At 33.6% G+C, this 26481-nt stretch overlaps 1 protein-coding gene across 2 annotated transcripts in view; it reads right to left on the bottom strand.

Moving 5' to 3' along the window:
• LOC140151271 (uncharacterized) overlaps window positions 1-26481 on the bottom strand; it is a 59722-nt gene that overhangs the window by 30414 nt on the left and 2827 nt on the right. Inside the window, exons 1-11 of one of the 2 annotated variants that reach the window (XM_072173547.1) lie at window positions 18031-18398; window positions 11947-12430; window positions 8829-8867; window positions 8040-8078; window positions 7738-7847; window positions 7461-7528; window positions 6540-6751; window positions 4762-4944; window positions 2052-2294; window positions 1332-1577; window positions 863-1102 (exon numbers count right to left, since the gene is read on the bottom strand). In XM_072173547.1, coding sequence (XP_072029648.1) covers window positions 863-1102; window positions 1332-1577; window positions 2052-2294; window positions 4762-4944; window positions 6540-6751; window positions 7461-7528; window positions 7738-7847; window positions 8040-8078; window positions 8829-8867; window positions 11947-12430; window positions 18031-18126 — 1960 coding nt within the window. In that variant the 5' untranslated portion in view covers window positions 18127-18398. Of the gene's footprint in view, window positions 1-862; window positions 1103-1331; window positions 1578-2051; window positions 2295-4761; window positions 4945-6539; window positions 6752-7460; window positions 7529-7737; window positions 7848-8039; window positions 8079-8828; window positions 8868-11946; window positions 12431-18030; window positions 18399-26481 lie in introns of those variants that run through there. The other variant, XM_072173548.1, reaches the window with a different exon arrangement.

Genomic DNA, 26481 nt, shown 5'->3' with positions numbered 1-26481 from the left:
TGGTAAAATTGTCTACACTTAATTGGACCACATTGGTCAGCTTCTAGGAAGGCAGATAATATTTGTTTGGAAGTCACATATCAAGTATTAAGTACTGACCAAGGTGGTTCAAGCAGGCATGTACTGATTAGCACAATTCAGGAATGCAGTTCTATAGCAGTGCAATACCCCAAACAGTCTACATCTTAGAGTAAACATCACAACCAGGAAACGCCTTTCAAACTACATGAGTAACTAAACAATTGGCAGCAAATTTATGATCTAGGATCATAAACTTTTAAATATTAGTTAACTTAAAAGGGCATTTCGTGATCCACGGCATCATCCCCCACTTTTCTATAAAAAAATTGAGATGTTTGTATCACTGGAAACCTCTAGCTACATAATGTTTATGTTAAAAAATTTCTTGCAGATTAATTCGTTTAGCAAAGATATCATGAAATTTGAATTTCGTTCTGGTGCACCAGAATGAAATTACAACACATTGTCTATGAAGCAGTGTAAAACATATAACCATGCATAACTTCCAAACGCAAAATTGGAATCAACTGAAATTTTGGGAATAAGCTTTTTTCATGGATATCTACTGAAAAATGTCATAAAAAGAGGATGCTCGGATCACAAAATACTCCTTTAAATAATGAAAAAGGAGGTGGCCTAATTATTTAACTTGTTAGAGTTGCTCCCTCATTTGGTCTTCAAAAGTCCATATTTCATTAAAGAATTCCTTTGTTTTCTAATGTTTTTTGACATGTACAATGGACCTTATCTCCTTTCTTCCCTGGTGACATTCTGCTCATTCTGTGACAACAGGTCTCATATTCTTTTAAAAACTTTAAATCTAATTTAATGTTCTTCTCACCTTCAACAGTGATGACAAATGAACACTGTCCCACATTACCAGCCTCATCTGTTGCCGTGTAAACAACCACATATTGACCAATCACAAAGGTGCTTCCACTGTCATAATTAGACTCCAATGTATAAACATCATTCACATCACCTATGACTGCTTCATTCCATGAGACTGTGGTAGAGTCTAAGCCTTGGTCTGCTGGTTGGGTGATATCTGATGGACAAGTCAGTTGTGGACCTTCCTTGTCTGTGATAAAAAATAAAATATTTAATATTGATGTTTATTTATTGCAGCAGTTCCAAAGCAGTAGTGTTTTTGTTCATAACCTAACATAAGATGTTGAGCTACCATCTCTAAACTTTTAGCAAACATATATTTGTATACATACACTGTACACACACCAAATAGCTTCAGCTCAAATCGAAGGTCTTTTGCCTGATCAAGTTTGCATTATATAAACACTGGAAACACATACCTTCAACAATCACAAAGAATGAACAGTTGCCACTATTACCCGCCGGATCCAATGCTATATACGTGACAACAGTAGGTCCAGTAGGAAACACACTATTCTCATCATGATCTCCGTAAGGTGCAGATACAACCCTTGAGTTGTCAGTAGCAAAGATATCATCCCAGGTGACACCAGTGGCAAACTGTTCTCCGGGATTTGTCTCTATACGTACTGTTGATGGACACAGCAGCAGCGGTGGCTCGTTGTCTGGAAAAGAGATTGTTTGATATTAATTAAGTTTAGAAAGTTTCTTGTTATGAGCTTTTTTAATTTGTTGGAAAACATTTTGTGATAGTTGATAAGTTATTTGATGCACTGTCCTGCACAAAAAGTTATATTGTCTATAACTTTCTGTGCAGGACAAGGTATTAAGGCATTGTAAGCTGAATTTACATTTTACTTAAAATACTATGTAAATATTAATATAAACAATGTGCATAATGTGTGTGTTTCTTTCTTCAATAAATATGATAAATGTATTAAGGTAGCATTCCTATGAAACAACATGAAGGCAAAATCTTTGTAGGTTAAAATATTTGAATCCTTAATTTTCAGACTTGGAAATTGAATGCAATGCACGTACATGGCCTTAAAAGGAACTATAATTTCATCTGGTCATCATTATGGTGATTTTAATAATTCAATTGTTTGATATAATTTTAACTATAAATAAACAAATACCTATGACAGTGATTCTGAATGTGCACATTCCAACATTTCCCGCTTCATCCATAGCCCTGTACGTTACAATAGTAACACCAATATTGAATGTTGAACCTGACGTGTAATCCGATGTCAGACTGGCAACACTGCCAGAGTTGTCTGTAGCTGTTGCAGGACTCCATGTTACTATAGCTGAAGGTTTGCCAGGGTCTGTGAAGTGGTCAATATCAGCTGGACAAGTCACAACAGGTGCTGTAGTGTCTGCAAATAAGAAATTAATGTTTCAGTTTTAAGCTACATTTGAATTTCTATTACTTTTCAATTTCATTCTTCAGTAAATGTGACATGATCTGATCCAATCAGGCCATAGTTGGCAAAAATGAAATTGAGATGTATGTATGCAAAAATAAGCACCAAAAATATAAGAATATAGACATAAAAAAGTTCAAAACTTTGCAACCATGAAAACCAGGAATGTGTGGGTTTTGACATCAGTAGCATAGGTACTGAGCAAGTTTGAAATGGTAATTAATCAACTTTTTTTTTAATGTCACAAATATTATTTGACTATTGTCTACATTCAATATTTATTCAACTTCTAAACATTTTCATGAACCTCTCTGAAATACTGACAGTTTTTCAAACTCTTAGTTTCACAAGTAAAGTGTGCCTAAGGTTTATACAGTGTTATACAGGTTTATAACAACCTTACAACTTTGATGTTGCTTCCTAGTCAAAGGTCATAGTTCACTTGATGAATGTATTACAAAAAACATGCACAAGTTGCTATGATGGTATTATTACTGTCAATTTGATTTGAAATGGGTATAAATTCTTGTTTCACTTTCTTTTGGCAAGTGCTTCCTGTAAATCTTTACAAGTGAGCCCCAAAACACTCCTCCTGAAACTCTATTCAGATCTACACAAGTTTTTTTTCTATGAAGAATCTCCTATTAGTGTCTTTGACAAAATGTTTGCTTTGTAAATTGTAAATCTGTTAAATGATCAATCTAGAACACATATATTGTTCATAAAATTATACATACATGTACATTGCTTTGTATGTGGTATTCTGTGTGGTAAAACCCAGGGGGTACAACTAACAACTAAATCAATGACAGTTACTAAGTGTTGCAATAATGTGATCAAAGTGCAATCGTGCATGCACATTTTTCATTAATCTTTATCATTCATGCATGTTAATATTTTAAACCATTAGTTCAACTAGTATACTTTTCTTACTGTCTGAAGCATGTGCATGGGACCAAATTACAAATCTGCAATTAGAAATTTGTACAACAGAAATAATTGCCATCCATTCTACCCCGCAAACATGCCAGATGCATGTAGTTTTTGGAGATTTGATGTTCAAAAGTTGTGCTTGAGCAATGCACTGATTCAATATTATTTAGATCACGATGCTTTTTATTGTTTTGTTTGTTAGTTTGTTTGTTGAGTTTAATCAATCACTCTAGTCTTATTGGAGACACATTTGGGTTCTCATGGAACCAGGTGCTAGCAAAATGCTCAAGTACATGTATTACCGTATTAAAGTTAAAAAGTTTTTAAATTTGGAGAATTAAATCACAGTCCATGACACTATGTTAAGGCGGCTGTGTACTCTCAGACATGCATGTAGTAAAAGTGCAATAACTTTGTAATTATTCAAAGAAGACATATAAAAGTATACATTTTATAAAGGCAAGACATCAATAAATCTTAATATAATTATACAGATTTGGGGTAAAAACAACAATTATGAAGAAAAAAAAAAAAAAGTGAGTTTTTGGCAATATTTGTTAGGTACAACATAACAAAAAAACACTCTTTCCAAAATATTTTATTTTATTTTTAGCTCAATCTTGAGGCTCCATTCCAAAAATGTTTTTTTATTTTTTGATATTGGCCTTAGTTTTTGAGATATTGACCATATAAGGCATCAAATTGAACTATTTAAAATTCACAAACGCCTATTTGCACAAAATGATGCCTAAAATCGGAAATAGACCAAAATATAAAAAAATGAGAAAACCGTTTCTTGAGTCGATCATGCTTTTTTTACGATGATCATATTTGCTTACCTATAGATGCTGTATTTATTGAGTTATCGTGTACCTAAATCATCATTTTACCGAGAAAATGAACATTGAAATAATGGCTGTTGAAGTTTAAAGTGGTCACATTTTGCCCTTTCATCGAATCTCACAGGAGAATGCGGCAGTTTTCGTTTTTCTACCTTATATTACGTGAACATCGGGTAAATCCACAGCCCGTTGAGAAGTTTGAGCGAAATCCATTCATAACTTGATATTCAAATCGGGGAAAGAACTTGAAAAAACCCATTTTATCACCTAAAACGGAGCCATTTGACCACTTGAAATTAGTGTTTCCAAAGGATGCGCCACGCATGCAGATAAGCGTCAAGCGTATGCGTAGCGTATCTGTCGTTAACAAATTGCGCGATACGTGGCGCGATGCGTTGTTGCACGCGTGTACCTCGCTGATACAACAAAGATTTTCTCTCTTTTAAATTTGCAAACACGAATGAAATAGTGAAATAAAATCCATAAAATAGCGCAGTTGGAGTTTATAAATCTGGATTTTCTTTCCTTTTATTTATAAAAAACATAACAAAGTAACAAATATCAAAAAAACTCAATTTTGCGAAAGAAACAACATCTTGAGTACACAGCCGCGTTAACCAAATAATAATGAGCGATAAGCATACCTTGGAATATTGTGGTTGGGATTAGTACTGTTGATGTGTCCTCAGGGAGACCCGCTGTAGTAGTGCTGTCATCTGATTGTCTTGTTGTGGGAGTCTGAGTTGTCTCAAGAGTTGTTAGAATTGTTGTTAATAGCTTGGTGCTTGGTGCAGGTCGGGTAGTGGTTGACACTAGTATCACTTCCGCTGTAGGTGAAATAATTATATGGGATTATTTCTTTTTATGTATAAGCCTTACTAGATCTCAATCCTATGCTCTCAGTATAGAACCAAGATGCAATACATCATTATCAAAATACTGTCCTCCAAGGTGAATTCCAGAGAAATGCAAACATGATTTGTAAACATTAAAGGTAGCATCAGCAAACATCAGGTTTTGGGGACACCAAATGAATTCAGAACCATATCAACACTGTGAGCTTTTTGAATGGGGTGAAGCAATGGGGATCTAGGTGGACATTATTCCCCCTGATTGTAGGGTCAAGGGGGGAAGAGCTCTGATGTGGGGGTGAGGGGGAAAAGCCCCCAGAAACTTTAGGTTTTAGGAATTACAATGTGATGAAACATCATATTTAATTAAAATTCATACAAAAATTTGTGTGACACAGGCGTGGTGTGACCTAGTTCTTTGAGAGTGATAAGGGAGCGATCACTATTTACACCAGGGGGAGCAGAGGATTTTAGGGGCGCAGTCACAAATTTTTTTGATTGGGGGGGACAAGAAATTTTGACCTTAATATTGGAGGGGGACAAGGAATGGATGAGTCAAGGGGGGCATGAAATTTTTCCTTCAATATGAGGGAGGGGGATGCAAAATTTTTGTGCTAAAAAATAAAATATATGAAAATCCTTCATTCTCCTCCCCGGCGTAAATAAATAGTGATCGCTGCCTAATCACTGTCTGGTACTACTGATGGACTTCACCGAATAGCGGGTGTGCAATACATATCAATGTCACTCATCACTCTCATCGTCAGGACTGAAAACTAAAAATAAAATTCTGTCCACACCGGGAGGCCTGTATGGAATTGCATGTGTGACATGATAATAAAATAAAACATGTAGCAGGTTAGTATGAATGATTGTGGAATCGATCTAGCGAACTGTCGTCCAACACAGCTACATGTACCATTTCAATTTGTTATACCCTTCCGGTTTTATAGCATGCCAGGCATAGGATCTATACAGGCCTACACTATTCTTGCGGGCAACAGGCCCAAGATTTGTTGCTCTAATTCTCAATTCCTAATCAATCTTGGGCAAAATTAGTTTAAAAAATCAATAAAAAACATTCCCAGTATCATAATTAAACTAAAAATACACGTATTTACCTTTTCCTGTGGGCAAAATATGAGGCTAAATCTCGGTCAAAAATTGGAAATTTTGACTTTGGCGTCGATTTCAGTATTAAACACAGCTCGTCACCTATTACACGCCCCCATGAGGCAACGCGACAATAGTCAAGTACGTATACTCATTTACTAAAAAACAGACCAAGAACATCATGACAATTAAAAAAAATGAAAAAGAACCCAAAGACACCTCTTCACTTTTGCTCCACTTTCACCATTTGCAATTATTGTAAATGAAAAATAAAATGTTTTGTATATAAATGTGTGGATGTGTAAATTTTTTCTTTAAAAAAAACTTGATCCAAGAGCTTCCAAGATGCCAAAGTCTGGGTTTCAAAGGCAGGCCGGTCTTCCTTTTCATTTAAAAAAAAAAATTATTTATGGTTTATACAATATGTTGCCTATCATAATCAAATACTTTTTACTTACGTGTTTCAACTATTATTGAATTTGACAACACATCAAGAATCGACAACGCAGAACCATCAGTCTCTGCTGCAGTTTGCAAAATGTCCAATACAAGCATTTGTACATGTGCTTCAATTTGTTCAATGGGTGAGCTGTTTGGTTGTGATGAAGAGTCTAGTGACGGAGGAACATCATCTAAAAGTACTGTTGAAACGACAATGGTGCTTCCAGGACTAGAAAAGAAACAAAATAGTAATTGTAATATAATGTTTCACCGGGTTCAAACACAGCAAATATGGAGAGAAAACAATTTCAGCAAGACAAAACCGAACAACCTACAAAAGCAAATTATGGATTAAACACAATTAAATTGTAGGCCTACTGTATGTTCATGTTGCTCTGCTGCTGTTTTTGTCGTGTTTTGTTGTTTGTTTGTTTGTTTGTTTTTCTGATGTGTTTTTATCACCAAACTTGTTGTGAAAAGGACGTGGACTTTTTGATTAATCTAATGAGAGGAACATGTATTTTGGACGAAAAAGTTGAACTGCCATTTTACAGCAGTAGCTAATGTTTTGACGTGTTTTTGAATAATATATGATAAAGCTATATTTCCCACAAATAGGTATCACCATGCTGTAGTAGGCCTATATAGACATAGTGGAACCTTCAACACCTACATTATACCTAGGCTATAGGCCTAGTAATATCTTGACATCTGAACGTAGCTAACAGGAAGTTAACATGTAAGGTCATGATGGGCATGTGTTAAAATAACAAACTTCTGTGGAATTGGTTGGATACCATTTTTACATTCAAACCCACCGCGAGCGCGGAAAGAAAGTAAGAAAATCCGTACGTAGATGTGATTTTGTTCCTCAAGAAAATATGTTAGGAATGTTACTATACACGCAAAGCAATCTATAACAGAATGCAGTGACTTACCTCACGTTTTGAACGTCCGTCCGTAAATATACTTCCATTAATTCACTATTTATAAATGTGCTATTCATCTGGAAGAGAAATAACATGAATGGCATTAATAACATCATTAGATGATGCCAGAAATGTACTAAAACATAACATTTGATAAACGCAATAAGCTTGATAAAATATGCTAAAATAGCTCGGAAAAAATTTCTGTATTTCGAAAATGGCGCATCTTAAGTTTATTAAAAACAACTGCAACGAAATAAAATTAACGAAAAAGAGATATACTTACTGCTGAAATGAAATCCATTTCTAATTGTTGATATTCCGGTGATAAAACATCATTATATTCTGCTAGGTAAGTTTGATTTAATTTTATTGTCACGGCGACTGATATTTGCTCTGAAAAACAAATGAAATTATAAAGAAATTGTTAATTTTGAATATAAAATGCGAACACACAGGAAGATCCCATCACCAATACAAATTTATTTCTATCTTGAAAACAAACAAAAATATAAACAAACAAACGATGGAACTTAATAAATTAATCTTGAAATCGTTATTGCTCTTGAAATATATTACATTTCTCACCTACAGCTGGAAAACTTGGTCTTACTGTTGTTGTGACACCTACAAGCAAACAAACGAACCACCAAACAAAATTAAAATACACAAACATTTTGTAACAATTATAGTCTTCTTGTTGTTGTCATAATGTTCTCTTTTGTCTTTATCAATGGCATTTTCATTGCCATTGTCATATCGTTGTATTTGTTTATTTTGTTTTGAAACTCCCACAGGGGAAGTAATAATGTAGGACGGTTAATAAGGTAATACAGAGCTAATAATAAATCAATGCAAGGTGCGTAGTCTTTCTTGATTCCGGTGTTCCTTGCACCATGGAAATTTAAATAAAATCCTACATCATCATGTCATAGTGCTTCGGATTATATGTAGAGCCTGAGACGGATACGAAGACGAAGACGAAGACGAAGACGAAGACGAAGATGAAGACGAAGACGAAGATGAAGATGGAGATGGAGATGAAAATGAAGAAAATGATGAAAAGAAGAAGATGGTGATGACAATTAAGATGAAGAAGGGGAAAAAGAAGACGACGACGACGACGATGATGATGATGATGCTTACTATGATTTATATGATGATGACAATTATAATGATAAATAAAAAAAGGTCAAACGTAATGTTCAACTGATGTACACGTATGTTTTGTTATACTGACATAGGTTTATAGGTCAAATATATTATGTACATGTTTTATATTGTCATGATTGTATTAATAATAATTACAAATATGGAGAGAAATATTTCATGATATACATGTGATTCATAATATGAAAAGAATTTTATTATACACACCTACATCAACGTCACCACGTGACCGGCTAGGGAATAATACTAGATAAATTAAATTGAAAAGAATGGAAGAAAAGTCAATTAATAAGCTAGATTAATCAATGCATAATACAGGCAATAATAACGATTTCTAGGAAATACAAAATGCTGATAGTGGTGCAATACGTATGCATCGATATCAGATGGACATAATGTACTGGTCAGTGCGGTGTATTTTTGAAACAAATTTTATTATCATAAGAATGTTTTCATACTGTTTTGGTACAAATATTTACTGGGGTTGATATCAAATTTAGATCAAAATCAGTAATATTTTTACCAAATTAATTGTGGAAACAACGGAAACTTCATGAGGATTCAGTTTTGGGGATAATGTTAGAATAACAATATCGATATCAATTATTTAATTATTTACAGATAGAAAATACTCGTACGACTACGTATGTATATTGTCTTTTTGAAAATGCAAGGTTAAGGGCTGGGGTATGAACGTTTGGACAGTATTTATTGTGGGACATTAGAGCACATCAGACATCGAATTGCATTCTGAATACGAAGAATGTCATTCTGATATCAGTTAATTTTGTTTTTTTGAAATTCGCAATTTAATACACATTTTATGGCAAATCATTAAAATTGATATTTTTGATATTTAACAGTACTTGAAGTAAACTTTATAAATCTGATGATTTATACTTAAAGTGTATGTAGGTGGGATGAAAAAGCCGACGATCAATTGAAAATTTTGACCTTTCGTATTGAAGATATGGATTTTTTTTCCCAAAACACCAAAAAAAATTAGGTCTTTTGGGAAAAAAATCCATATCTTCAATATGAAAGGTCAAAATTTTCAATTGACCGTCGGCTTTTTTTCTCCCTGCTACATACACTTTTTAAGAATATGTCATTAGATTTATATAATTTACTTCGAGGACTGTTATATATCAAAATTTGAAAAATATCAAATTTTTATAATTTGTCATAAAATTTGTATTATATCGTGATTTTCAAAAATGAAAATTATTTGATATCAGAAAGACATGCTTCGTATTCAGAATACAATTCGATAGGTCTGAGGTGCTCTCATGTCCCACAAAAAATACTGTCGAAACGCAATAAACGCTCATTTTAGATCCCTTAAAGTGATTTGTAATTTTTGATAATTGGTTATTTTTGAGCTCAAAATGATATATTACTATTAAAGTTGATTTTTGTCAAAAATTAACAAATACCAGTCTTGTCTTAACAAAATATGCATAGAGTAATTCAAATAAATTATGAATTGCGAGACAAAAAATTTAGCCTGAACATGTTGAATGTTTGCAATTGTACGATTTCCAAAATGTAGTCATTTAACCTGTGTCAACGTACAGACTACTTTTCGACTACATATTGCAACACAAAAACATTCCAAATGCAATATTGCAATAATCAATTATTGGATCCGCTTGAACGGTTTAATTTTTGTCGAATAACGGGACAAATTTTGCGGTATGTGAATTGAATTCAAATAAATAAGTTAATAAATAAATAAATAGATAGATAAAATGGAAGTAATGCCCGGGAGGTATGAGTGATTATTGAGTAAATGGAAAAATATTTATAGTGTTCATTTTTCAGAATCAACTGCTTTATTGTACTGGGTTGTATGATCTGGATACATGTCTGTGACCAAAATATTGAGATATTTACAAGCCATTTGAGCAAGTAAAATGATATAATATATATATGAGATTTTCAGTAATGAATTGTCTTAATCACAAGTTGTCCAATGAGCAGATATTGTACATAATATTACGTAACATTTTTGTGATCACTTGAGAGTCTTCCCTTAATTATAGGAAAACATTCAATTTCAATAACCTAAAAAGTATAACCTACACGATCTAGTGTTGAATCTGTATGATACACAATAAGTACGGAAATCCATTCCTAAAACATGATTTTGTTACTAGATAATCAGGTTGACTCAGTCTTCAACAATTTGTATAAACACATGGTACAATATAAAATGATGACCGACTCTAAACAATTTTCATGTGTAACGTTACCATGGTTACAATAAGCAAAAACAAAATAAGAATTTGTAATGAACATGATATTTGTTTATTTTTTTCAAGACAAACATTTGAATACATGAATACAAAACCCACCCAAGTCCATGGAAAGTGATTTTAAGAAAACTTAAATGTGTATAAGCAACAATTTCCCATGCTTAACTCAATTTGGTCAAAATATGGACTTGGGTGGGTTTTGTATTCAGGTATTCATTTGTCAATGTTTGCTTTAAGTCAATGAGAAGCTCCTTAACAGATCAGAGCTATGCATGTTAACTAAAAAACAAACCCATTATTAAAGTTTCGCATGCTCTTGTTATCGCATTGTACCTTTACAGAAATGAAGCATTGAACAGGAACACGTGGGTTTCTATGTGAAGCAGACCACAACCGACCGATAACATTATTTGCCGATATTGCGCACATTATATTGTATGATTATGTCCTGTTGTAATTATTATTATATTGATAATTTCACCAGCTGTCTCCATTACATCCTTCAATTCAATTATAGAAGACCGTATAGACCTTCTACTGTCAATGATACCATACACATCGTATTTTGTATGCATAGTTTTCAAACAGGAGCAGTTTTGAGTTTTCATCGCAAACGGTATATTTATAGAAAATGAATGAAAAACAACACGCTTTTGTCTGGTTCTATACTCAACAGGTTGAAATTTTAGTTTCTTCCATTTAAGTAACAATGACATAACCAAGGCCTGACGTTGCCCCTATCCCAGGTACTGGAGAGTTTGCGAAATGCAGTTTATTTTGCCGTCTACATGGTCTAGAGAAGATTATCAAAACCATCTATATGAAACCACTAACAATGAATAAAGTTGAGAAGTCGAAGTAAGTTTGGAACTTAAGTTTGGATATAAGATGTAGCTATATACGATGACTGACCTGTTTGATAGTGGAGAGTTATGCGAAATATCACATCAGTCATGTCAATGCAGTGAAATAGTATACTGCTGTAATTGGCCAAAAAGGTTTTAATATGAAAGTCTTTCGAAGAAAACAAACAAACAAACTAACTGAACAAAACCCCTGCAACTCACCTGTAAACCATACAGCTGCAAAAACACCTACCGCAATGAACAAGAATAAGAAGAGAAATATTAAACAAATTAGGGCAAGACTGGCGCAAGGTGATTTGTCCTTTTCTTTATCTGCAGTCCTATAGGGTTCTGCACCCTGTTCCCCATACGGGACATTGTTCATATCTGTCCTATTCAATGGTGCACCATTATTGTGTGATATGATTGCCAGGTTATTATTGTGTAACGACGTGTCTGGTCCATTTGTGGATTCGAACCGGTGGTTACTGTGTTGGATTGCTGTGGACGGAACTGATTCAGGTGCATATGCATCAGTTGCTTTGTGGGCTACCGACGGATGATGTGATGGACCCGATGATGGTTCGAATCCCGGTTCTGATTGTCTGTGCATATTTGCATGAAGTCTTCTGTTTGTTTCGTTACTTGGATCATGTGGATCCTCTCCAAAATGGAATCCTTTGTTGTCATGCCCATCTACTGGTTGCTGAAAAGGAAAAGGAAACCAACATTATTAAAGTAAAATTGACACAAAAACTGAGGGTGTAAGCGCAGTTGCAAACCAACTCTAACAAAATTAATGTCAGTCAAAGACCGGAATATGAACAACTTTTTACATACACGAGTGGATATCTATAGTGGTATAAAATGATTAAAGAGTTTAACTTCAACATTACACTATTTTTCGCTCACCTGGAACGTTTTCACTAGTTCAACTAGCGTCTTCAGCCGATTGTGATGCTGTGATGATATCTAATGTAGACAAGATATCATCACAGCATCACCATCTGCTGAAGACGCTAGTCGAACTATTGAAAACGTTCCAGGTGAGCGAAAAATAGTGTAGTGTTGAAGTTAAACTCTTTTACATGAATGAACAAAATTAAATGTTCTTCAACCATGTCAACGATGTTTATTAGAAAATGAATTACATACATTCCGTACGCTATAGTACTGTAATTTATTAATAATAAACATCGTTGATCAACATTCTGTTCTTATGCGATATGTTGCGTGGGAATCCACTTTTATCGTTATTAAATGCATGTTGTGTAAAATGATTTTTATCTTCACATTATAAATGTGTCTGATAAACACTGATGTGCGAGTTTGACGTGTTTTTGTGAAGTGATATTACGAATTCTTGTTGATGCAAAATATTTGCTGCCCAAGTGTGGTCTTTGGGTTAAAAGTTTTAAAAGAAACCAAAACAATGAGAAATGTGTGGAGGGGGATTCATGGGGGGGGGGGGTGAAAGCTTATTTTGGGGGCATTTGAAGCTCCCCATGATGATTAAATATCGTTATGATGAAGTTTTTATTCTGTATCAATTTGAACATGCTATAAAAGCTAGATGCCATGCCGAGGATGATTACAAATTCGGTGGCAATTATTTTGTTCTTATAAACCTCTAATGGATGACATAATGGGTGGTACCGATTTTAATTCATTTTATCATAATTTGTAATCAGAATAAGAAATGTTAGAAGGGTCTTTATATCTTTCAGACATCTCGGAAGTAAGAGTATACCATATTTTAACATTATCTGCAACAGGTAACAGTTTAAATTCTTGTAGTACACCGAAAGTTTGACACAGAATCTAAGTTAAAACAGCATCATGCTGTGAAAATGAGTTTCAATTTCATAAGAAAGTATATTTCTTGTTCCGAAAAGTAGTTTATCACATAAATAAATCTTCTGATTTGAAATGAAATATTATTTGCCAGCGTGGTACTCGTCATATATACCAGGAAAACTTGATCAAGTTCACCAAATTCATACACCATACACTTCATGGTAGAAAAGGTACTAGTAAAGTAGTATACTAAAGTTTTCAAGTTGCACTTGAATTTCTTTGGTATACTTACATTTTTATTAACGATATGCAAATATGCAAGGATACTTATCATAATATATCCTAGATCAGACTCTTTTTATGCACGTTAAAGATTATGAACGGTAGTTCATGGTAAAAAGAACAAAAGTTAACATTTCTATTTATTATTAATGAATTGATTCATTTAAGAGTTATTCAGAATTATCCTTGTAGCTCGGCCCTGATATACCAGCAAACACAGAAATGTTTTTAAAACCTTTTATTTTCGTCGGTTTTGTTTTTGCCATCAAAAAGTTTTAATAATATTTTAATGCCAGGTTATATAGAGGTCATGAAAACGTTTTAAAACATATTGTATGCAACAAAAAAAACACTTTACATTGTCAAAATGTTATTATATATAAAATGATTTTCCTACTATTTTAAGTCAATCTGAAAGTGTGTATAAAGTCAGTCTAAACTTCAAGATCGACTTTTCAGTCTTCCTAAAGTCTGTTTAGTTATAGATATATAGATAGATATATAGATATGGTTTATTAACATGATTAATATGCACTCGCTGTGCACTCACATAGCAACTGTACACCAAACATAAATATTCCATATCACCCAAGTCATGTAAGTACTAAATAATATAATTATAAAGTAGCCTAAATAAGTTTGATGTGGATAAGTACGTAATTATTCAATTGCAAACTTATTTCGAATACAAGGATTTTGATACACATTTCCCTCATAATTTATGCTTTTCACACAAATGTTACACTCCGATTCTCTTGCCGATGCAAGTTACTTAAAATTTCTATTACTAAAGTTCACTTGATTTATTGTTAAAATAATACAAACGGACACTTTCTGCAATAGGCTCCTCTGTAAGTGTATCTTTATTTATAAAATTATAATGTTTATTGTTCACGTACATGGAATCGTTCACGTTCATATCTGAAGAAGGAAGTCGACATTTTATATCGAATGAAACTACAGATTCAGAACAGAACAGACAATTGAAAGAAAATCGAAACAAGAAGTTGCAGTTTGTTAACAACACCTGTCACAAATATATTTTTAGTTTTTTTGCTTTTAGTTTTTAGTAAGATTCTGTTAATAAGAAAGGGCTAATACCGCAAAACCTCGTCTATAAGCATATATAGTGTTTTTGATGAAAGCTAAATTAATACGATACATGCGTAAAATATGCCAACACATATAGATTGGTCTTACAATAATACTTGTTTGTATATGCTTGGATCTGTACTTTATTTGCTCACATAATGGCGCTTGGATTAATTGAGCTTTCATCAGAAGCACTTTATATGCTTGTAGATGAGGTTTTACGTTTGCCCGTTTTTCACACCAAGACCAGATTGATGTTCATTAAAGTAAACCTGAGACAAAAATACCTATTATTATAGGTTTGGGTTTATGATGTATTTTCGTCTCAGAGTGAACAGATTAACATCCCTCCCCCTAGTCATACAAGTGTAATAGTACCTATCGAATGAATAAGTATGAATGTCTAATTGAATTTAATTAGCTGTCATTTAAGTTAAGGCATCAGCAATTGCGACACATTATTTAAACATAGTTAACATGTACGTGTTTAAGCGACACCCCGATAAAAAAAGTTGACGCAATTGTTGTCAATTCTTTTGAAAGTTAAAAAGTTAAATGTTTACTAGCAACAATAGTTCCTATTTGCACTATTAAGTCATAGGATGTTGACTATCCTGTACCCACGTATATTGTAAACCACATCGCAAACCTTAACTATGTCAACTATTTATAATCATCATCAAGATTAGTTAAACTATTTCAACTATTTCATAATTAAAGTAAAATAAAAATTGGATACAATTTTCATAAAGAATCTTTAAAAAAATGCGAAGATATCGCATATATAGTGAAATAATTGAAATATTTAAAAATAAATTATAAAAATGTATATTTACTCGGTAATTATCATTATGTACATATACATTATATGTAACTAGAAATAATACTCATCCGTATTCTACATAAAGTGCACGATGGTATAATTATTGGAATCAAATGTGTCAGTGTTATTAACACAAAGTCAGAATCTTATCTGATTACAATGTTTGCGATATTTCGTCAAAGCAGATATATAAAATACGTACATTGGAGAGTTATATGCGATTTTAAACTTTGAATTGAAAGGCTTTTTTCCTGGGCTCTTTTATGCGAAACAATTAAATATGCAAGTCATTTACTCTAACTAATCACTAGTGCTTTTTAAACCATTAGTGAACTACCATTAATTAAAATACACTTTAAACATGTTAAGGTTAGCAACTATTTAAACTGTTGCGATTTGGTAGATCACAGCATCTTGCGAATGGTAGTGAGCTTTAGCAAAAATTGCATTGATCGTTTCATAACTCTGGTTTCATACAAGTGTGTGGAAGAATTCAAATATCACATGCTTTTGTAGGTCCCGTGGTTCTTGAGTTATGTTGTAAAGAGGGCTGAAACAACAACACTTGTGTAAAACGTACATTACTCATTCACAACAATAAATCAAGCAAGTTTTCAAAGTATATGATTTGTAGAATGAACTTTGCGAAACATTAAAGTGTCATTTTTCAATAATATATTGATTTAAATAATGAAAATTGATTTTTTTTGGCTACTTCGACCAACAATACCTAGTCTACCCTTAAAATACAATTTAGTTCGTACTTTTGGACGCTTTTAACTTTATACTGTCATTAATTGAGTTGACCATTAAATTGATGACACCAATTAAGCTTGATTCAACTCCCTTCTTCATCTTACTACGGTATTACAAAACACGCATCATCTTCCCAGTATACATGCATCTTTTCGAATCTGTTTTTAGTTTTTCTGTCTAAGGGAACACACAGGGTCACTAAGTGGGAAATTTTAGAAAAGAAATGATGCAAGGAATCCAACTAGCACGACAGGTTTCTGAAATAAATGGATATTCAATTATTTTAAGATATAAAAATAGTATAATTTAAGGTCCCAATTCAAACAATTGAGAAAACCGTTTCTAGTTTTGTATCTTTAAATATGCAGTTTTCATTGATTTGGAATGGTGGCCAAAATAAAATAAAAGGAAAAATCAAATTGGGCACTTTTCTTTCAAAAGTACTATTTTTCAGAAATCTGCCGTGCTAGTTGGATTTCTTGCATTATTTACTTTTTTAAATACACACTTTCATGTTCTCATCATCATAACTTTTAAAGATACACAAACAATGTCTAAAATTTCCCACTTAAGAGTAGCTGGTGCACCCTTAACATGCATTTTTTATTACGATCTACATAACATTTAAAAGTGAGATATTTATAGAGGTTATTTTATGTTTACTAAAAGTGAAGCATCATCTTTTTTTTATCAGGCAGACAATGAAGTGAATATTACTAGGAAATAAACTGCACTTCTTATTTCTTAAGCACGTGTGTCAACCCACCCCCTCCCCACTGTTTGGGAACATTTTCTATATTTTGTTCTTTTCAGCCACTTTTTGACAATCTAGGATACATACCTCAATTGATTGACGGATTGACGCCGCTGCTCTTAAGATAATAATCTTATAGTTATAATTTAAAAATCAAATTTAGGAATAAATTCGTTCATGATTTTTCTTAGAATTTAAAAATAATTTGATATTTCACTATATAGGTTTGCCAGCGCTACAATAAATGAGGCCGGTCTAGTCATGTCAAGGATACATGTTTAATACAATACATTGGATTTAAATGGTTAAACTGGGCCCGCCTTGTTATATGCAATCAGACAAGACTAATTAGGGGATGACACATCCGTTGGCATAGCAACACGATGTTGTATTCCTTAAAATCTGTCGAGTTCTCTAATCATCCCGAGTCATTTAACCCGACAATACGCAACAATTAAAACCACGCATGCATATTAATGATCTGTAGGGGATATCCTCTTTTAATATAGAATATGTTAATAATTTTTCCCGGGTAATTTTGTCTGTATGGTTTTGCTGATGTGTGCAAAGTAACCAAATATGTTCTTATGTGTGTGTCCAGAAAACGACGCTATCGGGCAAATAATTGTATTGTGAGAATTTTCTTCGCTTCGTTGATTTGACCTGCCGCTACCTGTTTAAAATAATAGCCAGGAAAAATATGATCAACACTGATTTTTGACGGGAAAAATTCTTTTAGTGGCATACATTTTTCTAACTAAAACCTAAATTTAATTAATTATCGACTCTGTATAAAACCTACCGCTTCATCGTGATTCGGGGTCGAATCCTGATTCGAGCCAATATCTTCTTCGGACGCCGCTGCCGAATTTAATTCCATTTTCAGATTTTTCGACATAATTATTGTTGAACTTGAAGAAAAAAATCTCTAGAACACAATCAATGTCATTGTTATCCAAGTAGATAATACATATAAATAATTATATCAAAGCAGAGATTTCAGCCAATATAAAGACACTTGTTTAATGACCGGTGTTAATCCTTGTATCATATGTATCCAGGATAGCCACAAACGTGTATCATAATTTTCCGGAAGGAGAATGCAAAACTTCCGATTCGATCGAGTACGTCAGACTCGACTGTCAACTTGCGGGGTTTTCACTTGCTGATTGCATCCAACCAAATGAACGAATACATGTACAATCTGTATTTTAAATGCCCTTTGAATATATGTTTAAGGAGATGCATGTGAGTTTTAAATTGGTGAGTTCAGTTGTGGGTATGAGTCATATTGCGAGTTCACATAAGAAATGGAGTATTTTAGTTGTATATATAAAAATACAATAATATTCAGCTCAAATTATGATACAACTTCTTACAGACCAACTGACTGAATTTAAATTCATCATGTTGATACGAAAGTAGGAGGAATCGTGTTCTATGAAACTGAAGATTCAAAATGTAGGCCTATACAAACGTAAGTTTTCATTCCAGAAGAAGTTTTCCATAATTATTGAAACAACCAACCTGTTTTGAAATCGACCCATAGTGCAGTTGGGAAGTGTCGAATAAGTGAAATTAGTGTTTGAATATTGGGAGCAATTGGTGTGAGACAATTGAGTGAGTTATGAAATAAGTAATTGATGCTCCCATCTAAAGCTAAGTTTATCACAGTATATACATGTCATTGTCTACTGAAGTTCTGCTGTCTGGGCTACATAAAGAAAAACACAAGCAAGTCTATTAATCTGGAACTGGTTGTTGCGATAGGCACTGGAATTGAACCAAAGAGAACTGAAGTAGTCAAATTTTTTAAAGGAATATTGCTTCACACTACGAATAACTCCTATGTACTTAGATATAAAAAGATAATATATAAAAGATAAGTAATTAACATGCCCATTCCATGATATATGTGAATCAAGGCTAACTGCATATACAGACAGTTAGATTTTACAGATTCAAGTAACTAGTAATCAAATGCAATGACTTATAATGGTCCCGAGATTGACCCTTGAGGGACACCGATACCAATTTCCTTACAATCTGCCAGTAAAGTTTGTATACGGTCTACACCACTGAGATCATCTTGAAACCAATTAATATCGTTACTTTATAAGACTTTAGTTTAGAAATTAGAAGGGTTCTTGTTCATCATACCAAATGCCTTTTTTTAATCTAAGAAAATCGAAACTGTAACTTTACCATTTTTATGTTACTAAGAATCCACATCCAAAAGAGCAGTGTAAGTACTGTGATTTAACTTGATTGACTTGAATTAAATATTGTTACATGTGAGATAATTATACAATTGATCATGTACAACAGGTTATAAAAGCTTTGAAATAAGGTATAGAACTAAAATGGGTCTAAAGTTACTGACAATGACACCATACATGTATTTGTGATTGAGTTAAAATATTGATTTTGAGTCGAAAAGTAGTACAATATATAGTACTATATTTGAAACAAACAGATGTATGTCCTTCCGTTTGGGTGTCGCATGCATTATTAATCAATCATGCCACAACTCACTGTTGCAAATAACTCGCAATCTATTAACTCACGTCAAGAAACCGAATAAAGGGCACAGTTCAATGCGATGACTAGACCAGGTCTTTTGTCATTGGGTGAATTCCTATATGACGTCACCAATACATTGAATAAAAGTTCAATCGTCACACCTGATCGATTCTTCTTATTGTTTGCATTATATCGTGCGTATGAAATGAACACATATTTGGAAATTCGAAGAAGTTGCTGCCCCATGCGAAATATGTAAGAACATAATGCTCGAAACCGATCTGGAGTGAAATGGGGCTGAGGTTCTTGATTTTGAATTGGGTATGCGCGGCTGGAATTCCGAAAGCATACCCTAAAAATAAACCAAATTTGACGAAAAGGAGACCTAAAAATAATTGCCTAATTCTGGAAACTCTTTATAAATTTTTCTAACAAACAAAGAAATATCTGCACTTTCCCTATATTTTTGGAGACAACGTCAACAACAACAACAACAACAACAACAACAACAACAACAACAACAACAACAGCAACAACAACAACAACAACAGCAACAACAGCAACAACAACAACAAGACATCTCTAAACCAGTTTCTGAAAATTGCGACCCAAATATATACCAATAAGCCTAAAAACGCACCTCAAATCTGTACACACCTTTCCAATGAACTAAGAAGAAAGGGGAGAGATTTTTAAGCATGGAATTTAGGCCACTTAATTAAGGACTGCATAGATGGCATAAAACAAAAATTATAGCCCTATATCTTTGTAATTTGTGGCAAATTGTGTCTTGAATTAAGGCTCGTGGGTCTAAACAAATAACTGGTAAAGAGGCTCGAACTGCCGGGTGGGGTCTTGACTGGTTGAACAGCTTTCAACGTTAGACCTACATTGTATGATATCAAGCTCATCTACGTACTAAAGTAGCATATAAGTAAAAACTTTTTAGTCCGGGTCTAGATGTAGACCAATTCTTCAGTTATAGACTTTGGTATAAAGTTTAATAAATTTGGCCACCTATCCCTATGCGACGAAAAACAGCCTGTTTCATCATGTTCATAGGTCGGTCGGTCGGGATTTTTTAAAGGCTAAAATTACCCAAACATATCACTGAAAGCTTAGAAAATCGGTCAACATTTTGATTATTTTTTGCAAACATATTCAATGGAAAATGTTCTGAATTATTTTCAAAATATTTTAAACAAAATCAATAAAAATTAAAAGAAATCTCCCCAAACCCCAAACCTGGGTCGGTCATGCCCCTTGCATATGTTTTTTTCCGTTGCATAAGCGAAAAAGCTATTATAGTGTTCTTGCTGTGGGAATGACTGTATGAGGCAGCTATTCTTTATTGTACATTAGGTAGATAATAATCCTTGCGCTGGCGATTTCTATTGACATAATGTTAAAAATTAAGTTAGGAATTTACCATACCCATAAATGGCTAATATATGTCACACAGCGTCAATGTCATTTTGGTTGCTAATAACAATAGCAATAAATATTTTACTTTTTGAAAATTATTTTTTATTAATGACATTAACCTCCGTGACCTGAGTTTGACATCTTCAGTGTCTACCAGTGCATTATTAATTATTGAAAATTTATAAAGAGGAAACCAAATTGAAATATTTGCGGTGGATTTAAATGAAAATAACTTGGATAAGTCAACTATTAATAGGTGTATTTTATTGTTCTTTATTCAAATTAATTAATGCTATTCAGACAAATTGTTTATCTTGTACCTCATTTGACTTAGCGGTTGCAAGGCGCGGGTTGTAAGTTATGTCATATTTCACAACAAAAATACTTTTGCGATTCGGTCTATTTTAGATGGAAAAACAGTAGCATGATCAACGGCAATTATTAAACATAATTTTTCTCCAGGTTTGTCGTCGCAATTAATAAAGGAGACAATTAGAAAAAGTGATCCCGCCTGGGAATCGAACCCAGGACCTCAGGTTTACGAGACCTGGCCACAGGTCAAAATTTGTACCTAAAGCGGTCATTTTCTTTTCTCCTCCCCACAAATTATATATTTTTTATAACAGAGAGGTCGCCTTGAAGAAAAAAATCAAATCAACAATTTAAATACGCCGTGAATAAAATTTTTAAAAAATTCATACGTCATTTTAAAAAGCAACTTGTTCAATTATGCATGGTGATTTTGATTGCGTTTCATTTTTCCTCAATATCAATTACTATCACTCTATCAATTAGTGGGGTTTTAGCAGGTTCGCCGTCGGACAAGTTTAGAACTGTCAAGCTTTCGTCAGGAGTAGCCCTGACTTCTTCAGGACAAAGTACCTAAGAATGAGACACGTATAGGCCACCCCTTGCCTACTGATGGCTCTGAAAAGAGCCGTTCACTGAAGACTGCCCCTTGTAAATTCTAGGGAATCCAGTAATCAAAAAGGGTTCTATAGATGAAAAGCTATACACAACATACACTAAACGTGCTAAAAAGATCTGAGAGGAGGTCAGTTGGAAGGTGCTGATATGAGTTCGAATCTGCTGTATGTATAATTCTAATGCTGGTGAAAGTTGTCATTCTCATTGTAAAGGGACACTGTCAGATACAGAGATGAAATTTTGAAATGGCTAAAACTTTCAAATGTGTTACTTTGAAAGATGGAAAGCCATGTCGTCGTGTGTTTTAATTTGATTAGTGTTCGATGTTCTAAATTAAGTTTTGACAGGAATAATGAAGAATTTGTGCAGTTCAGTTCTAATAAAGATATGCAGAGCTTCAGGCGGGAGGTAAACAACTATCTCGGCGCCAACCCGTCAGCAGTATACACTGTAATGATGGAATTTTGGCAAGCTTTCGGCATTAGTGTCATGAAATTTGTCTTTAACAATTGAACAATTATAGGACACATTTGTACACCCTGTGCATAGTCTCCATGTAAGTCTTGCATAGAGGCGTATCAATTAGCATTTTCGAGATATAGCGGACACATAGGATGGCGCTGCACGAAGTGGGTAAAGTCTTTTGAATTTGCCGGGTTTTACCCAACTATTGTGTATGTGCTCTGATTAGTCTTGATCTGTTTTCATGATGACAAAATACCATTCGAAATGCCATATTTTTTGCTCTCTCATTTTATTCCTAATGAAAGTTGCTGTGATCTTGATGATACTTCTAATGTGGGATAATGTAAAGCCTCATTTACTCGCGTTGGATCATATTATTCTGTGAGGCATAAATGAGTTCAGGGAAGGCCCTGATGGTATGTATACATAACGTTGTTTCTCAGTACAAAAGGTGTGTATTCCGGAAAATTGGTCTGAGCGCTCTTATTAGTATAGTTTCACATCTTAATGTTTGAAGTATAACTTTGGTTATAGTTCAAATCACAATGAGGTCAAATAATGCGGAAGGATATACGCAGCCACCGTTCAGCTTTTGTTTTATAATCCGCCGCAATTCATTTTGATAATTTTAATATCATAATAACACGCCCACGTGTGTATGTGGACCACGCCCTATCAAAGCATCAAGTTAATTAGCGTTGATTAGTCAGGTTGGTTAATTATGTAAAATAACTGCGGTAAGGTGGATTTCCCAATATCAATGGAAATATGAACAAATTATCAATTTACAAATATTGGAACATCAAGTTCATTGCAAATTTATAACCATTTTGAAGCAGCAAGTTTTGAACTAATTTTTGTATATCAATCCGGTGGCCCACGGAATCAGTTTTCAAACTGTTCTTTTCGAAGTACAAAGAACAATGTACTATTTGTACCCTTTTGTCTTGGCAATTACTCCAATAATTGGTGTCTTTATACATTGAGCCAAGACGTGACAAAAGCATAATTCATTTTGTGAATATAGCAACGAATTGCAGATCAAATAACGTCTGGTTGAAGCCAGCTTTTGTCTCAGTCGTATTGAGTTTATAATAGCAATTTAACACAGTTGTACATCGTGCAGATATTAAAGGCCCATTTAGTGATTTGCTCATCCGGAGGATCGTAAAATCATCAAAATTCAGATTTTGGTACTTTTTTTGTTAGTGTCATAGATGTGGTGACATCGTTTGAAGACAAAATGAGACATTTTACGTGAATCTGTAATTTCTATACTTAGGTCTAAGTAGAGAAATTAACTATAATTATACATATTTGAATGGGGTTTGAATACTGCCTTTTTCCTCATTTTTTTGCCATATTTCCATAGCAAAAATACCTAATGACAATTGAATACCCTAGTGGAAGAAGAGCCCAACTCCATTTTACAAAAATGAGTTTATCATATTTTAAAAGTCCTGTACTATTCCCATTGCAACATATGATATAATGTATGTCCATGTACCGGTACTAAAGGTCCCCTCAAGATGAAAAATTCAGTCTCTTAAAAATTTTCCAAATATTGTGTTTTTTGTTAAATCTCAAAAAACTAAGTTTTGATGGAGTTGGGCCCTTCTTCCACTCAGGTATTCAATTTAATGAGCAATCCTTTACTCTTCGCATGGGATCAGTAAATAGGCCTTTAATGCCAATCGGGTTAAACAAGACTCATAAATTAAATACTTACAGTTACACCATTGTTCTGCGTGTGTGAAGTGAATAATTAATTTCGAATCAAGAAAATATGTAAATCCGTTGCAAATAACCTGTACCAGTAAAAATATCCTTATGACTCGATTGTAGAAGTAGGCCTACTCGTAATCAAAAGTATTATAGAAGCGTATGTGAGTTACAACCATAGGCCTATAGATGAAGTATCGATAAATATTTTCCAGTTTGTCAACTTAATACCTTCACCACAGACATGACAGAACAAATAATCCAACACTTACCAACAGTGCCTCATGTTAATAAATGCTTCGTGCAAATAAATGTTAACGTGAAACGTGTGTATAGTTCTTATTTGTATATTTTAGTGCGTCTGATTTGATTGTACTTTTGTCAATAGTTTGTTTTCTCTCTCTGGCATGTCAGAAATGTGTATGACATCAAGTTAGATTTTTTCCAATTAATTTGAAACCTGCAAATCTTCCTAATTCAGACGAAAAAAACCCCTGTTCTACGGGCAGATTGATCTTCCAAGTAGGGTCAGTCGGTCTGGAAAATTAAATTTGGCGTTTTTCTCAAAAAGTGCTAATTTTTCAGAAATATACTGTGATAGTGTGATTCCTTGCACCATTTCCTTGCTTAAAAATATACTTTTATGAACATATCATTATTACTTTTTAAAAATTTCAAATTAAGCGTGACCCTGCGTGGCTCCTTAATAAATTGTAATGTTTTCAGGTTTTTGCCTATTTTCCCCTCATTCGCGCCCGTTTTTTCAGTCAAAATTAATCTACTTTTTCTCAAATGTCATCAACTTCCAATATAGATGCAATGATGTACACTTTTAGACAAAAAAGTATCCAACACTGAATGTTTTTTTAAAAGGGACCACAAAAGGATCTGTGATCACTCCGAGGAACCTCATTTGGCTCTTTCAATGATTCTTGCATTTCCATGAACGTTTTTGAATGTTCAAGTCATCATGGTCAGTGTGAGGGTTCTCCCAAAAGGACAGTTTATAGAACCCTTTAAGTTTGAACCTTTTTTTTTTTGTGCCTTTATATTTATATGCTTCAATACGAATGATACGTGCATATGGATCTGTGAAATATACCGAAATTTCAATAAGCTTCAATATATTTCAAAAATAGAAATCAATTGCTTATATTTCCAAGTAATCTTTCACATTAAGGTTTATTTTACATCTTGAGGCTAGAACTATAAATGATAACATCAACTTACAGCGAATATCACGTCTTTTACCGCGATGGGTTTTGTCCCTTTGACCTCTTCTGTTTTTGTTTCTCTTTATATTTCACCATTTACCATGGTAACAAGGTCGTGATAAAGTACAACTTTAAATAAAGTTTATTCATTTGATATTATTCAAATTTTTCCCATCAAAATACTGCCAAAGTTTGGGTCACATTTTACAAAGAAATTCAAATAAAATCACTTATTGTTTTGGGGTTCAATTGCTTTTTAGAAGAAAACATATTGCTTTCGAAGAATTGCTTCAGGTATAAATAGGTGTAAATGGTGTTAGAGGTAGGATATGTGTTAGAGTTATGTTTAGGGTTAGAGTAGGGTGTAGTGATCGGGGAATCGTTTTGACGCTTGGTATATATTAGGCCTACCGTCGAACATCTGAATATTCGAACTATGAACTAGGAATATTCGTAACTCACCATTACGCGATCGCACATATATATAAAATCATGCGAATATTGCACAAAATATAGTGCATTGAGGCACTTCTATAACATAATATTGCTATATTCCTAAAATTGCTCAATTGCCAAGTACATATCGTGCAATTCCGGTGTGCGATGCCGAAATTCCCCGACGAAAGTCGCACAAAAAGAGATGAGGTACGAAGATTGCCAATTTTCAAAATTCAAATCACGTCACTCATTGTTTTAGGAGAAATCATTTACATATTGTTTTCAAAGAATTAATTGCTTCAGGTGTAAAGCTGCATGTGTAAATAGGTTATGCATGGTGTTAGGTAGAGTAGTTTCAGGGTAAGAGTAAGGGTCAGGGAAAAGTTTGGTAGGCCTGTACCGATCTTTAATGATCAAACATAGGGTCCTGTGTCACAACCTGGGGTACATTTGTGTTACATAGCCAAAAATGGGATGTTTCAAACATTTTACCTACACGTCTCATTTGAAGTGGTTCATCCTCCTGTGCATTTTGACAC

The sequence above is a fragment of the Amphiura filiformis genome, chromosome 4 (genome assembly GCF_039555335.1).
Source record: "Amphiura filiformis chromosome 4, Afil_fr2py, whole genome shotgun sequence".
Lineage (NCBI taxonomy): Eukaryota > Metazoa > Echinodermata > Ophiuroidea > Amphilepidida > Amphiuridae > Amphiura > Amphiura filiformis.
Note: the sequence above shows the minus strand (reverse complement) of the source record. Positions and strands in the feature narration are given on the sequence as shown.